We start from the raw sequence: 17,033 nt of genomic DNA on the forward strand, positions 1-17,033 counted from the left end.
ATTTCTGCATTTATTCCGGTATTTATTTATTTGTATATTTATTTATTTATGCATTTATTCCTGTATTTGTTTATTCCTGTTCTTATTCATTCATACATTTATTTATTAATATTTTTATTCCTGTATTTATTTATTTGTGTACTCATTTATTTACTCATACATGTATTTGTTTATTCCTGTATTAATTAATTCATACATTTATTTATTCATATTTTTATCTCTGTATTTATTTTATTATTTATGCATTTATTTATTTATTCATTCATTTATTTCTGCATTTATTCCGGTATTTATTTATTTGTATATTTATTTATTTATGCATTTCTTCCTGTATTTGTTTATTCCTGTTCTTATTCATTCATACATTTATTTATTAATATTTTTATTCCTGTATTTATTTATTTGTGTACTCATTTATTTACTCATACATGTATTTGTTCATTCCTGTGTTAATTAATTCATACATTTATTTATTAATATTTTTATCCCTGTATTTATTTTATTATTTATGCATTTATTCCTGTATTTGTTTATTTGCGTACTCATTTATTTATAAATGCATGTATTTGTTTATTCCTATATTAATTAGTTCATACATTTATTTATGGATTTTTGTATTTCTGTATTTGTTTAATTATTTATGCATTTATTTATTTATTTAGACCTGATTTAGTCCTCCACACTCTCCACCGGCTGCTGGGAGAACCCTGCAGTACCGCACACGGCCGTGGGGGCGCAAGAGAGCTTACTCCTCCAACACACACACACACACACTCACACACACACACACACACACACACAGCTCCTGCTAAAGATGTGAAAATGGCGGAGCTACAAATGCTTCTGGAAGAGGAGATTCCGGCAGGACGAAGCGCTTTATTAGACAGTTTCACCAATTTGGAAAGAGTAGCGGAGTACTGCGAGAGCAACTATGTACAGGTAGGCGGCCACGTGTGGGGGGAAAAGACGGTGTAGCGGGGTTTTTTCACGGGTATCAACGGTGGAGCTGATGCTAGGCTAGTGTTGCTAGGCCCTCTCACCCCCACGGTCTAAATAACCAAACATGCACCCGTGGACATCCATGTACGCGCTGCTCTCTGCAGGATCGATCAGCTGATCGTGCACCGGCCGGAGATGCAGGGAATCAAAAGCAGATTATTGTGCGATGATGAGCTTTGACACCAGATTAACCACACTGATGCATGATGTTGGACTCAACACTGGGACTTGCTCTTGCAGCCACATCATGCACGTGATTTATGGCTTTTGATCCCCCCCTTAAATGATCATTTACAGGTGCTGGAAATCCTTAAAAACAGTTCAATTTCATTAGGATGCTTTCAAGGTTTGATTAAAGTGGGTTGGATTTTGAATTAAGTGTGTGAAACCCCCTGAAGTGCCTGTTATATGGGGTGGCACATATGATATAACACAGAGAAAAGGGGATCTCCATATTTGAAAGACTGAAAAGAACATTTTCTGACATTTCTGCATGAATAATAACTTAATTTGATGATGATTATATGGCTGTCAAGCTATTGAACGAGTTAGTTTGCCTTTCATTCATGGTCCTTCTGTTGAAAGCTGTCTCCAAACACCATTGGTTGGTTGTTTATAGGACAATACCATCTAATTTAATGTGATGAACAAGTGCAATAATCAGTTTATTAAATGTAATGTGTGTACGGTGCTAGGAAATCATGAAAATGCAGCTTGAAATGCTTGAAAAGTGTGTTTGGAAAAGGTGTGATGACGTCTCTTTAGGTCTGGGAACAACATGATTCATTGGCTGCTGACCGGCACAGCATCGGCTTGTGTATGAGTGTAATCAATCCCATTCACAGCTTTTGATTAGTAGTATTCCACAAGTGGGAGCGATTTCGGTCACCCGAGCTTCGCCTCATCCCGTACTCTACACGCCTGTTATCACGGTGGGTTTGAATTTGGGGCCGCACGCAGTGTCAGCGAGGAGAGGCTTTGACAAGGTGTGATACTGAGCTCTGACATCCTTGATAAACAGGCTTGATCAGGTCTGACAGGTTGCTGTGGAGGCGGGGACGCTTCCTTGGATGTTGGCAGCTTGCTGTCTGGCACGCCGCCCTGGTTTTCTGTCATCCTGCATGGTTTTCCCAGCTGCTGTCAGACGGGTATTATCACTTACAGATCAGCCGGACAGAAGCATTTGTTAGGGGGATATTTAGTAGAATACATCACTCCTAATTTCGCCCCACTCTGCCAGGTCGCTTGTCGCCTTGTTAACGTAGGAATGGACACAAAACTGCGCCCCTGCTGTTGAGCTAATGCAGTACCAAGTATCAGCTACATATGACTGAATATTAAATACACATTCTCCATCAACAACATAATTCAGTCAGCAGTTTTAAGTGTCTCTGAGTTTAAACGTAGGAAAAACAGAGCCCTGGTAAAGGGTTTATAATCAACATATAACCTGAGTTGAGGTATTTGTATCAGGAGACACCAAACTCACTAAATGGCCCCAAAAAGACAGTGTATATCCTCATCTGTGAGCGGCGAGCACTGCCTTATCTTCAGCCTCTAACCTCAGGCGTGTACAATTTCACTGTGGCCAGTAGGTTTCTGCTCCATGCATCTTTCCTCTCCATCCAAAAGTGTAGAAGATCAAAACATGTCTCTTTCCTGTCCTGCAGCTACAGCTCGGATCTCAACTCCTGACTTTTGCCACATAACCTGTTTGTCTCCTTACTCGGGTTGTGCTGCACCCTCTGTATCCTCTGTTTGTTCGCAGACTGTGTGTGATGAGTTGGGGAATTGTGTCGCATCACAAGCTCAGTTCACGGCGTTATTGTGCTGCCTTTCGTTAGGTTTTATATCTTTATTCAGCTTTTATGGATCAGATGTAAACAGATTCTTCCCATTTCCTGATTTTCCCTTTGACGTGTTGGTGTCTTGGGATGCAACAGAAATACAAATAAATCCATAGGTAGCCCTAGATTTGTTTTTTGATTGGGGCTACCCTGACACTTGTCTCCCGCAGCATAGCTGTGGTTTTAAATTGAAAAGCGTAGAATAAAATCAATCAGTCACTCAATACCCAAACACAACCCAAAGGCTGCTGGGGCCCAGAGCGCGTTGGAGTCAATCTGCTGCTATGCTATGCACATAGAAGGAGGGGGACTGCTTGTTTGGTAAATAGATAACGAATGGATTGGTGTCAGGGCTGCAACTAATGATTTTCATTACTAATTACTCTGCAGATTACTGTCCAGATTAATAGATTAAAATGTCAGATAATAGTGAATAATGCCCCTCGCAGGTCGCCCTTCTTATGGCTTGTTTTGTCCGACCACCGGTCCAAAATCCAAAGATAATCATTTATGTAACGTCAGCTGAAAAGCCTCACATCTGAGAATCAGGACCCATCAAATGTGTCGCTTGAAAACTGATTCATCTGTTAATAAAGTAAGTCATAAAAATATCAGCATTTTGCGACGCATATAGTGAAATATATACTTTTACTTGCATAACTAAATACTTGTATTCTGTACCTCAACCTTGCATGTTGCGATACGTTCAGTGTCAGTAAGGAAGTTGGTTTCCCTGCAGAAACATTAGCGGGTGCATCTGCTCTTTGATGCTCCCGTAGATGTGCCCACGCTGCATCAGAAGTCTCCTTTCACTCTGGCTGCAGCTCTGTTTCTTGCTGCTCACTTCCCATTTGTATGTTTTAACTTTAAATGTGGCTTCTTGGCACTTGAAACCTTCGATGCAGCAGTTTCCCTTTCATCCTGCTGCCACAAATTACATTCAGGTTCCCATTTGTGTTTTTAACTAGATACTTAGTTCTGAAATGTGACGTCAGGATGAGCTTGTGTCAAAGGTTGCAGGTTTAGAGGACTATGCACACTTTAAATTGCAAATATGTGAAATGTCACGCTTCTCCTTTCGCTCCTTCAGTCTCCAGACAAGCAGAGGGCGCTGGAGGAGACCAAGAACTACACCACCCAGTCTCTGGCCAGCGTAGCCTACCTGATCAACACGCTGGCCAACAATGTGCTGCAGATGCTCGACATCCAGGCCTCGCAGCTCCGCCGCATGGAGTCTTCCATCAACCACATCTCACAGGTTGGCAATTATTACACAACGATTGCTCCGCCTTTAAGCTACGTCACAGATAAACCACGCACCTCCTTCAGATGTCCTGTCAAACCGAGCCATAAAAAGCCAAATTAGTGGCACTGATACATGGCATTAAAGAAGATATGTCCTGTCCTCTTGCCTCTCTCTTCCTCAGACGGTGGACATCCACAAAGAGAAGGTAGCACGGCGAGAGATCGGTATCCTCACCACCAACAAGAACACCTCCCGCACACACAAGATCATAGCTCCAGCCAATCCCGAGAGGCCTGTGCGTTACATCCGCAAGCCTATCGACTACAGCATGCTCGACGACATGGGCCATGGAGTCAAGGTGTTCATTTTGTTCTTTTGCCCTTAATGATGTGGATCAATCACTGCTGTTCTTGATTAAACTTTAGCAATATTAAATTCTGCCAGTGAAACACGTAAGAAACACACTGACTACAAGACAGTTTAGGAAGTTAATTTGATGATATAATTACTTGTTTCGCTACTTTTTTATTTCAGTAACGTAAGAAAGTAATGTATGAAAAGAAACGAATGTCCGGTTTCCTACTGACTTCCCTGTTTTCCGCAAAATCAGATCCTTTGTTTCAACCTCACAAAAGGTCTCAAAGACCAAACTCCTCAGATTTGAACACTGAACCATTGTTGCCTGAACTTCACCAGCTTGGCTTTATGTGCCACATGCATGAATAATTGTTTTTCACACACCTCCTTCACACACTAATCCTCTGATCTCTTCTTCTCTCTCTCTCTCTTTGTGCTTGCCTAATTATATCTTTATAATCAACCGTAGTGGTTGCAAAGGTTTAAGGTAAGACTTTCAAAGTAAGAGCCTCAAACAAAAGAGGCTTTTTTTTGTGATTATGTGATTTTTAATTGTTTGAGAGCCGTCTTTTTTCTGTTCTTCTTTTGTTTGTTAAGACGTTTGTTTGCTGTTAAAGGATTAGTTTCACTTTTTGGCAAATACACTTTGCATTTAAGTCTGAAAGTGTGAAAACGACACGTTGCAGTCTTACAGTTTTTGCACATTTGTTTTGCTGATTGAACAAACAAGATATAACCTGTGAATTATAGAGGAGGTGTGTTGTGACCTTGTGAAAGATCCAGGTTATATCATCTAGTCTGTGAAGCTAGCTGTCTCTTTGCTCTGCATGAAAGTAAATAAATACAATTCTTCAAATGTCAAACAATTCCCTTTAAAGGCTTCTTACATAATGAAAGTTCTCATATAAATGTTTTGTTCTCTTCCCATAGGCCAGCGCTCAGAACATGAAGGCTGGAGGAGGTGCACTCCCTCGCACAAACCCCCCCACACAGAAGCCCCCCAGCCCGCCCATGTCAGGGAAAGGGACCCTCGGGTATGTGAACAGTGTTCAGATGGACTTAAGGAGTTCAGAGTGGTATCCGTCAGGGGCCCAATGTAGCTGTGTCGTTGTGGCTTTGGGAGCGTAACCACAAGCCCCTCAGATGGGGCCTAGTTGCTCCCAATTTCATCATCACCCCTTTTACCTCCTTGTTTAATTAGTGTCTTTGGGGTGATTTTAAAATGCACTTTAGTGCCGGTGCTCTGTGCAGTGGCATTCTTTGTTTCAGTTCATCGTCTGTGTAGGAGTAAGCCTTTTTTAGAGGTTCTTTTTTGCTACAATCAGGAGAGGTTTTCACACCAATTGCATGCTGAAATCAGGCTGTTTTATGGTTTCGTGCACACAAACATACTGTACATACCTCCATAAACCATAGGACCTTTTGTCGAAACAATAGGACCTTTTTACCTCAGACTTAACTATCCAACACTTTACAACGTGGTGCTGAAACCTGTTTACAAATAGCAAAAATGCTTTTATTCTTCACCTTGCTTTTTGGAAATATAGACACGTTTTTGCCTTTTTCATGACCAAAGGAAGCCAAAAAATGTTTAATGTCCAAAGACAGGCGGTCATAAGAGAATGAAACGTGTTATATAATCAGAGAGTTTCTGATTTAAGTCAAAACCTGCAGGAGGTACAGGTGTTTTATTGCACAGCAAGACATAAAAGTGCAGCTAGGTTTCTTTCACACAGCATTTCCAAGGATGTGTGCATGCAGTAAAATGCCACCAGTGTATCAAAAGCAAGACATTCCTTGGATTCTTGAATTCAGAACATATTTTTAGGTTACAATTAGTCCAGTGTGGACGCAGCTATAGAGAATAACACACACACACACACACACACACACACACACACACACACACACACACACACACACACACACACACACACACACACACACACACACACACACACACACACACCTGACTTGTTTTTGGACTGTGGGAGGAGTAAACCAGAGGAATATGCAAAGTCCATTCAGAAAGTCGAGGCCTGAGTGAGCGCTCCTTCAGTGAGATGCCGATGCTAACACACAGCCACTTGAACGTGCTGCTTCAGGCTAAAATCACTGACATACTACACAAGTAACATGTGCTTGAAACATGAAACTGTCACATTTCAGCAAGCAGGCACTGGAAAAGCCCCCTTTTGTTGTTGCTTTAGGGGACTCAGATCTCCCAGTCTTCAACCTGGCATTTGTCTGACATCAGGGGACAGGAGGGATGAGATTAATCAAGGTTTTTGACTTCTTTTTGTTCTGCTTCACTTTCTAATCAGAGTACGACGCATGTGGACAATAGTGTGCAGCCATTTCTCACACTCTGTATTATTAATAAGCTCAGGATAAACAGTTAGAAATGATCTCATACCCTGTCTTTAAGTGCTCCTGATCCCAAAGATGGAGGTGTTCCTGGTGTTTTCCTGTTCTGTGTCTGACTGTTGAAGGTGTCTCTTATCCCACAGGGACTCTGCTAGTGCAGCACATAAATGTTGTGTTCTTGTCACCTGTGGGACCTTCCTGGGCGTCAAGTGCTGTTTGTGTTTCTGTGTACGTCTGTCTCTTCGAGTGTGTGAGTTCTCGAGTGTGTCGACCTCTTCTTGTTGACTCCCAGAAGTGTGTGTGTCCGTGTGTGTTTGTGTCTCTGTCCCTTCAAGACGCATGCCGATCAACCGCAGCTCCAACCCTCCATGATGCACCTTCTGCCGCAGCCTGTGGCTACGAGCGGACATCTTACTTTTTAATTTGTCTCCTGTTATTATTCAACTTCTTCTTTGTTTTTTCAAATTTTACTTTCAGTTTGTGTGTTTGTGACCCAGCCCGCCCACTCCTGGCTGCCCCATATTCCTCATAGCAACGTTTTGCCATAGCAACAGTGCTCAGAGATGGGTCACCCTGCTGGGAAATTTACATGCCAGTGCATCTTTTCAGACCCCGATCAATAAATCTCAGGGTTATTGTTTTTCTTTCCCCCTCTTTTTTTAAAGAAAACCTGAGGACATCATGAACGTAGCGCTGCTGTCCGGTTTAAAACACTTCCTTTGGTTTTGTTAAATAGATTTGTAGGTTCCTAGTTGAGAATATGTAGGAAGGGGTTCACAGTCATGGTCAGGGACACTTTAGCAGAACAGATGGTGCTTTTATTCTCAACAACAGTTACTCTGATGTTGTGTTTCTATAACTTTCTCACAGCAGGATCTCATAGCATTTATTGTCTTGTTGTTTAAAGTGCAAAAACACGCACATCTGCCTAAAAACGACCTTTGGTAAAGGACTTTTAACACAGTTTTCTTCTGTTTTGCATGAGGAAAAGTGCTGTGTTTCAAGTATTGAGAGAAAAATAAACTAACAAGCTTGTAATTTGGTGATAAACTGTTTGTGTTATGCACTTTATCACTTTCTCGCTTCCCCAACGCTTATTTGCTTAAGCAAAAATCTAAATGTAAATACATCAAAGAGCACAAAAAGTACCTTTTTTTGACATTCAGGAAGCCAGTTTAATCGCCTCAATGTGGTCTCACTGAAGTGGACGTAACATACATTTGTCAGTAGGATGGAAGGATGAGCATACAGTGACAGAAGTGTTGTTTTACACCGACAGTAGCGAGTGTTTCTTGTCCTGACTCCGCCCGTGGATTCGCCCCAGCCAACCCTAATGTTCACCTCCAGTCATACCCCATTTTTTAAGTTTGCACTTGTTTGTTTCTTGCTTTCCCCCTCCCCCTCCCCTTACACTTCTCTGTGGATGCCCCCCCTCTCCCTTTTTCGACTCCTGTCCTCCTGACCCTCTCGCAGGCGCCACTCCCCCTATAGGACGCTTGAGCCGGTGCGTCCACCCGTTGTCCCTAACGACTACGTCTCAAGCCCGACGCGCAACATGGCGCACCCCCAGCAGAGCCCTGCACGCACTGCATCCGTTAATCAGAGGAACCGCACGTACAGGTACCCCCCTCCCCCTTCCCAGCATGTTACACTTCTTAAACACGCCCCCTTTTTCCTCCACCTCCTCCCCCTTTCTTCTTCTCCTCTCCTACACTTAAATGCGAGCCAGCTCCTGTGAACATGCCTGTCCCTCCTTCTCTGAAACGACTCGTGGAAATCAGGTTTACTCCCCTTTTATTTCTTTTTTTTTCCACCTAAAGTTTCACCAACATTAACCTTTTTGCCCAGATTGGTTTGTGTGTTAATCCCTCACCTCTGTGCTCTCCTCGCTGCTCAGACGAGGACAAAGAAAGGAGACACAGAGCTGTATTTAGCTCTGCTAGACACAGGTTCCTATGGTAATAGTAGATAAATAGGCAGCGTCGCCCCTACAGTCCTGTCAATCCAACTTCAGCTCATCTCCCAAGACGAGACTCTTTCATCCCTAACACGAGAGGTATTCCTAGATCCCCCTGTCTGTCCTGAGAGAAGTAAAAGCATGGGGAGTTTTGTCATTGCGTCCCATCTGTAGGCTTTTTAAACATTTCTGCTCCCTGACTCTCCTCTCAGCACGAGTCTTTATCTGCACCGCTCCATCCACAGCTCACTTTCTCCATCTCTCAGCCATGCGCTCCCTTCTGTCGTATCTAAAACGTCCGCCCCATGTGTCTTGATGCTTCGTGCTTTTACAGCGTGTCACCTCTTTCTGTCTTTTGTCTCGTGTCGCTGCTGCGTCACCTGTGTCGTGTCCTTGGTGAGGCTTAAAGCTGCTTTTTTTCTTTTATCACTGTGACATTAAAAGTCATTTCAAAGGCATAACAGCTCACATTAACACATCAAAGCTCTTGAGGGTGCCACATTTAATAATGTGAGTTATTGAGAAGGAAACCGAGGAAGACGTCAACATGCTGACCTGAACCCTTTTGATTCAGGCCTGTCGCAAATCCTGGATCCTAGGCAGGACACGACGGATGAATGACATAAGGAGATTTATTCAAAAATGACAAATCTGTCACTTTGAAGTAAATGATGTGTGTGTTAGCCCGTTTGCGCCACAGGAACTTTTCTCAGTGAGAAGAAAGGTGTCTTGTTCTACTGCTTCTGGTCCTTTTTACGTGGAAAAACAAATGCAAAACTATCAGTGATTCGTAGGGAACAAATGCGTGGAAGTGCGTGCCGCTAGTATCAATATTAGACATTTTTTGTAATGTTTGACATGAAAAACTATTTTATATTGTTGGCTTTTAATGAGCTAAGACACAGAAATAAATAACCATAAAACACCAGCACTAGAAACGTTTGTGTTGTGCTATCAAAACTCTTGGTCCCTCACGATTTTCCCTTTGCAGTCGGTGCCACCAAATCAAATAACCTAAGTATTAACTTGTCTCGTCGTCTCCATGGCATGGGTCCACACATTAAGCTCGATGTGTGACAGTAAAAAGCATCTGTAGTTTTACTCTTTAGTTCCTGAGTTCAGTTCCTGTGGCTCCATAGTTTCTGGAGCTATTTGGTCGAACAGGGCGAAATGTTAAGTTATTAAGAAAAAAATAAAGTAATGAGGTGTGTGAGTGCACGGCAGTGTGACAGAGTACCTGAGCGTTTGTGGTCTGACGTGTTTGCCGCCCTACTCACCACCAGCAGTGGGAGCAGCGGAGGCAGCCACCCCAGCAGCAGTCGCAGCAGCAGCCGAGAGAACAGCGGCAGTGGCAGCGTGGGCGTGCCCATCGCTGTGCCCACCCCGGCCCCGCCCACGGCCTTCCCAGGTAACGTCGCCTTCATGTTTCCTCTATACAGGATCTGTCTGTGTGTGTGGTGTGTGTGTATGTGTGTGTGTGCGCCTGAAAATAACTAACTTGATTAATCTTTGTTGAGTATCCAGGATTCCTGCACTCTCTGTTGTGGATTTAATTAAGTGAAATGAGGATGTGTAGGAACCCTGGATCTTCTGGAGTCCTTTCCTCCCTTCTCACTCTGATCTTGTCTTGACCTCCCTCACTTACCCTTTTCTCTCCTCCTTTTACCTCTACAATCCCCTTGGTTCAGTCCCCATCCCATCCAACCCAGCTAAACCTCCCCCCAATACTGCCACCACCCCTGGACCCCCTCCCTCTGCCCTAGACGGCCCCCAACAGGCCCCCAACCCCCCTGTAGAGATCCCGCCTGTACCCCCACCCCCTCCCCAGCTCCCTGCCTCTGCAGCCCCCACTGGCACGGGTCCCGCTGCTTACGGCAACCCTGCACAAGGTGAGTGTAACCCGGTGGGAGTAGCTCGCCTCTGCACACCCTCCATCCCGCCTCCCCCTGACATGCATCCTCCACTTTGCAAGACCCAGATGTGTTCATCCTCTGGCACGTCATCGCGCTGTATATTCAGCTCGCTCTGCGTACTAGAAATCGCAAGGTGACTCTCTGAAAGGAATTCTGAAATAACAGTCACAACGCTGTAATAACGGTGTTTAGTTGCAGTTGTTAAATTAAGGAAAAACATTCGTTTGCAGTTTACTTATTCAGAGTGAATTCGCTTAAGTCATGCCACCCTTCTGTGTGGAGTTTGCATGTTGTCCCCGTGTCTGCGTGGGTTTCTCCGGCTTCCTCCTGCAGTCGTGCAAAGACGTGCAGGTGTTAACTGGATAATGATGACTCTAAATGGGACATTTAGGCCGGTGTAAAATCTGTCCGTTGAGATCACGCTCTGCTTCCAAACATCCAGGTTTTAGGAGACAGATTGAGGTTTCCGCCCTTTCAAACCTAATCAAACATTTTTTTTTTAAAAGTACAATCTTAAGTACAGAAAATGTGAGATAGTATATTGTGGAATTTCTTATCAGCATTTCAAAGGATGTCTTATTTTGCCCTCGAACGATTAAGTGCTCCAAAAGAAATTCGACTTTAAAGGTCATTGTACAGCTCTTCACTTTTAATAGAATATTCATCTAAACGGCGTGAAATATCAAACGTGTGGATCGTCCGGCCGGCCGGCCGGCGCGCAGGTTTCCCTCTTTCCACCGCTGCTCTTCATTCCTCACAGCATCACATCAGCTGCGTCTGTGGTGATGATTTTATTTTTCTGCTGTATAATGCATGAGTTCTGTGGTGAAATGTTGACATCTTTTTGTTGTTTTTGTTGTTGTTGTGTGGCTGGATATTGTAATCATCATTTAATGTGCGTTGCTGCTTTTCAGTGTAGCAAATGAACCCTGTTGAAGCCAAATGCTTAATCATGGTAATTCTTAAAATGCATTTAAGAGTCTATAAAAAGTAGATTTGCTGCTGTTTTGTGACATTTCCTGAAAGGCTTGTCACTGCTTGGCCTGCAGCTGAACCATAAAATACCCTGTTTTTATGATCGTTAATTAAGAAGAAAGGAAAAGCAGGAATGTCTTTAAGGCTAAAGGAGTTTGACCTTAATGTTCAGGACCCCAGAGGGACGATGACTAAATGCTCCTGCCTGGTTCACTGACTCTCTGCTGCCCCGCGGTGTTGTCTTCTCGCAGGTGCTCCTCAGTTCTACAGCATGAACCGGCCCGCTCAGCCGCCCCAGAACTCGCAGGTGGGAGGCTCGCTGCCGTACCGCCGACCCTCCTCCGTCACCGGTCAGCCCAACGCGGTCCACAACCAGAGCCAGCTCAACGGGGGACCGCACTTCGCCCAGAACCAAGGTGCTGCTTACATGTGTGGTCAATGGACATAATTACAACTGAGCATGCTCCGGAAAGGCTGAACTTGTTTTTGCTATTTTTAATTTAACAAATGCTGCAAGATACTGAGAAGTATCTCAAGTTTAACAGCCCTTGGAACCGATCTGATGATGCTTATAACCAGGTGTTTTTCAGTGACGTGTTTCTGCGTCTTTAAGAAAAGATCTCCTGTCTGGTTTTGTCATTTCCCATCAACTTAACTTCTGTCATCACTGCTCTTTGCAACCTTTTGTCCTCCATCTGTCTGCTTTTTAAGTGCCACGCCTACTTAGTAAAATAAGCAATTAGATTCAGGGCGCACTCACACTGTCCATCCGTACCGTGCCCAAACAGGTTTCACGGCTAAAGTCTGTTTCCTTTGACCAGTGTGAGTGCAACCGTACCGCGTCTAGGAGCGGCACACTTGCTGTCCAAGGCCTGTTTGGGAGAGGTGGGCTTTAGTAAAGCACGTTTGCACATGTACGAGCACAAGCGTGCGCACGTGTACGAGCACGAGGCCTACGGCGAAAGGTTCGCGTTGGTGTGATGCGGAGGTGGAGTGTTTACTGTCGATTTGGTCGATAAAAATATATTCAAAAACAGTCGATAAGACGCACAAAAACTCTGAGGAGAGTTTGTAAACAAAGCCACGCACCGCCATGACGTCATCAATGCGTGTGACGTGTTACGGCGTGATGACGTATAGGCAGCAAGAAGCATTCTCCGAGGCCCAGGTAGTGTGAGTACAAACGGGCCTGGAGGGGGGGACAAGGACCCTAAAGCACGGGGCACGGGACGGAGGCACAGTGGGACTGCGCCCTCATTTTTAAGTCATTTGGGGATGCAACTTATTATAAAATGCAAAACAAAATAGATCTCAGACCTCAGCTTGACACATGGATATACAAAGTTACTGTCATTAAAGACAAGTATTTACTTGTGCAGAGCAGTTTTTGGATTATTGGTGGAAAGAACATAAACATTTATGTGCTGAAATCAGTGGTTACAGATTCTAAATGTTGCATTGACACTCTTTTTATTCTTATTCCTGTTCTTTAACCTTTCTGGGTTCTTCTAACCTCATTTTCTCATGTCTCTGCTGTTTATTGTGTGTGTCCTTCTCCGTCTCTGCGGCCTCGTCCTCCTCCATCTCTGTGTATTGATACTGTCTGGTGATAGCAGGCCCGCTCGCGCCCCCTCCCCCCTCCATGCAGATCACCCCTCAGCTGCCTCTGATGGGCTTTGTGGCCCGGGTTCAGGAGACTAGTAAGTGGTTTTAGCCCCTCGCTCTCCTCCACCTGCATGAACGTCCCCTTCCCCAACAGTTAGTGTCAGTGGACTGGAGTGAGCGAGTGATCAACCTCCAACATCAGCTGCGTCAGGGAGTCTAACGGCACCACATTTAGGGTTTTTCTTTTGAATTATAAATGCACACATCTGTCAGAGTGAGACCTCCAGGGAGACATGTTCGGATCTGATCATTCTGTGTTCCGTTGTTTGTTTGTCACAGGGCGTAAAACGAATGTCACGGTGACTTGTTTGCCTCCTTATCTGCCTTTTTTTAATCAACGTGGACCCAAATCAGAGCCACGTCAAGTGTAGGACACAAAAGTAGTTATACTCTGAACATTCAAAGTGTTTGTTCACATAAACGCATTAAGTAGAACTTTGCAGATGTTGGTGGTTGACCACTCGTTAACATGTGTAAGCAAAGTTATTAAGAACAGACTTTTAAAGCATGGATAATGGAGCATGTTTGTTCATGAGCATGATCAGATTTCACTCCTACTTGAACCTTTAAGTGCACGTTGAAATCCACGTGTGCACATTTTAGATCCTGTCTCCTCAGCCTTCTGTGTTTGACTGTGTTTGCAGTTAATCCTCAGTGAAGTGCTGTGGTTATAGTTTCATCACAGTACTGAACATCTAAATTCTCCAGCACGGACCGTTTCCGTTCCCTTCTCTCGTGCATGATCAAGTCCCGGCTAACGCAGTCGTCTCTCTGCTCCTGTCTCCGCCTCTAACTGCTCCTCTGTTTCTTCTCCGCCTGCCTGAAAACTATTTACAGTCTCAGACGTGCCGCCTCCACCCCCGCCCGCCGACGAGCCGGTATTTGAGGAACCTACACCTCCTCCTCCGCCACCGGAGGACTACGAGGATGAAGAAGAAGATGAGGAAGAGTCGGCGGTGGTGGAGTACAGTGACCCCTACGCCGAGGAGGACCCGCCTTGGGCCCCACGCACCTACATGGAGAAAGGTCTGCCTTCACTGCCCACTGTAAAGGAAATAATGGGACACTGAGGCTGCACCGTTCCCAACACTCTTCTCCCTTCTTGTTGTCTTGCAGTGGTGGCCATCTACGACTACGCTCGAGACAAGGAGGATGAGCTTTCGTTCCAGGAGGGCGCCATTATCTACGTGATCAAGAAGAACGACGACGGCTGGTACGAGGGCGTGATGAACGGGACCACGGGCCTCTTCCCCGGTAACTACGTCGAGTCTATCATGCACTACGCCGACTGAACAATCCTCCCCCTCTGAGCGGACGAGGACGAGGAGCGGGAGGAGCGTTTGATGGGGAAGTGGGAGGGGAGGGAGGGGAGCCGCGGGTTAAAGGTCAAAGACTTTGATCAGAGCATGATCACCTCTGGATGAAGAGAGAAAAGAGAGACGGGGGGAAGAAGAAGAAGCTTTTTAAAGAAGTTGAATATGACAAACTGATGCCCGGTCAGTCTCTCGACAGGCGCCATTGTAAAACAACCACTACTCCTAAATATATCCTTATTTCGTTCTTTGTTTCTTTGACTGAGAAGGACAGGACAGTGACGCATTTGTTGTACTTTGAGAGTTTTGTGTTACATTAAGAGGCCACTACATTGATTTTGCTTCTTCTTTTTTTTTGTATTACCAATTTGCCCTTATTTTAAAGACTATTTATTTTGATTTTGTAGTGGGATAAATGGTGAACAGGTAGATGTGTTTTCCACGTCGCAGCCTCGGACAAAAGGGCTGGAGGAGAACGCCTTCATGTGTAGATTTTCTCCTTAACACTCCAGAGACATTTTAGAGACAAATACTCCTCTATCTCTCTCTATATATATATATAAATATATAAAGTATAATGCAACAACAATATCCTCGGTGGGGTAAAACCAGTAGTTTCAGTACTAATATTTGTAACGGTACCTCAGCAGAGAGTGCCAAAGCTGACGTTCACTAGGAAAAGCACATCAGATGTCTTAAGGCGGCACACACGAGATAAAAAAGACGTCTGAGAGCAAAAAACAAAAAGCCCCAGGAGCTTCTTTGCATCACGCGGGTCTGACGTTAACCCCAAAGGAGGGCGAGTTCAGTCACTTCATGCTTCACTTTGTTGGCCAGCGTGCATTTGAATGGTGAGAAGGAAAAGCGTCATCCATCCCTCAAATAAGAGAGGAAGGCGAGGTCCTCGTTTGCACACAATGACCTGGATTTTGAAGTCTTATTCTGCAGCTCCTGTCACGAGGAATAGAAGTGTATTAGCTCCATCGGCAAGGCTCATTATTTGCAGTGTTCATATGCATTTGGGACGGAGACATTTTTTTATTTTTGGCGTTTAACTAAGGGGTCCAGAATGGGGGTTTTGCTTGCAGAGCGGCAGGCTGCATGTTTCGACTCGGAGAGGGGGAAAAAACATTTCTTTTCTGCTCTACTGATGATTAATGTCTTAATATTTTTAGATATGGTGTGGTTTGGTTTTTGATATTCACCCACGACGACGACGACGATGCATTTAGGTCCTCTCTAAGATGCTTGTGCCATATTGAAGTGTGTGTTGCTGTTCACAGGTTATCACTTCATTTGCAATAAATTGGCCAGAGTGGGGTGGGTTGTTGTTGAACTAAAAAAAAAAGTATTTTAATTTCAGTTTTCCCGAGTTGTTTTAAATCAAAAGCACATACATTTATAGTAAAAAGGTGTAAAAGAAGAAATAATATAAATGTGAGATGTATTACGTCCTCCAAACGGGACTCATTGAATATGAAAAGATGCCAGCTGTTGTGTTGAAATGGTTTTAACCGTCGCAAACCCCCGATACTTCGTAACGCCGTCAGTTTAGGCGTCGTTCGTCCTCCGTAAAGTTTGCGATACGCTTGGCTGTTGGGTGTTTGCGAAGGCTCAGTGCTTGTACTTATGTCAGAATCTTTATTTTCTATTAAAAAAAAAAAAAGAAAAGAAATAATAAGTGGGTCTGTATGTGAGTCTTGCATGCCATTGTTCTTATCTGTACTGGTGTCCCAAAAGCCTACGTGGCGAGATCACCCATTCTTAAAAAGACAAGCAGCCCTGCAGCTCTGACCAGGTACCACCAGCCTCATCCAAAGAGACTGTGCAACTTAATCCAAGCCCACGTCCGAGGAGTTGCCCTCTGACCTGTGGGGGAGGAGGGAGAGACCTGGCTTCCTCCCCCCTGACAGTAGCCATTATTACGTCAGTGGTGAAAAATCGTGTGTTTAAGCTGCTCGGGGATCCTGCAGACAAAGAACCCCCGGAGGCCCAGGGTGATGCTGAATCTAACGCTTAACATTGACTCTGGTTTTATAACACGTGTAGGATGACAATGAGAAAAATAAAACCCGAAGCAGGGTCCTTGGTCTGCAGGATTCACAGCTCCCTGGAGTCACAGGCGTCCCTCGGGATGTCCGGTTCAACAGTCCATAATGCCATTGTGTTGCACAGTTAAAGTTGAATTGCAGAAGTATCATATTTGTAAAATTATGAGAACAAAGATAATAAAATTATTAAGATTTATTGGTGTAGTGATGCTTGGTTCTTGTGCTTATGTTTAAATGATTGGACGGCAGAAATGATTCCTGTGTGAGGCTGAATAAACTGTTGGATTTGCACCAAATTAACAGGGAAAAGATGTTTTTTAATAGTTAAAATCAATAATCTACA

At 44.2% G+C, this 17,033-nt stretch overlaps 1 protein-coding gene across 8 annotated transcripts; it reads left to right on the forward strand.

The window, feature by feature from the left end:
- The first annotated feature begins 803 nt into the window (after positions 1 to 803).
- Positions 804 to 16,828, forward strand: abi2b (abl-interactor 2b). 8 transcript variants are annotated; one of them, XM_083938088.1, is made up of 11 exons: positions 804 to 939; positions 3,937 to 4,104; positions 4,274 to 4,450; positions 5,380 to 5,483; positions 8,290 to 8,436; positions 10,057 to 10,181; positions 10,462 to 10,662; positions 11,913 to 12,077; positions 13,275 to 13,361; positions 14,164 to 14,352; positions 14,443 to 16,828. In XM_083938088.1, the coding sequence occupies exons 1-11, from the start codon at positions 823 to 825 to the stop codon at positions 14,616 to 14,618; spliced, it is 1,656 nt and encodes a 551-aa protein (XP_083794214.1). In that variant the 5' UTR covers positions 804 to 822; the 3' UTR covers positions 14,619 to 16,828. The 8 variants fall into 8 exon arrangements, with proteins under 8 accessions (XP_083794214.1, XP_083794215.1, XP_083794216.1 ...); XM_083938089.1 differs by having other exon boundaries at positions 13,278 to 13,361; XM_083938090.1 differs by lacking the exon at positions 13,275 to 13,361.
- The last annotated feature ends 205 nt before the right edge of the window (positions 16,829 to 17,033 follow it).

The sequence above is a fragment of the Echiichthys vipera genome (assembly GCF_963691815.1).
Source record: "Echiichthys vipera genome assembly, chromosome: 23".
NCBI lineage: Eukaryota > Metazoa > Chordata > Actinopteri > Perciformes > Trachinidae > Echiichthys > Echiichthys vipera.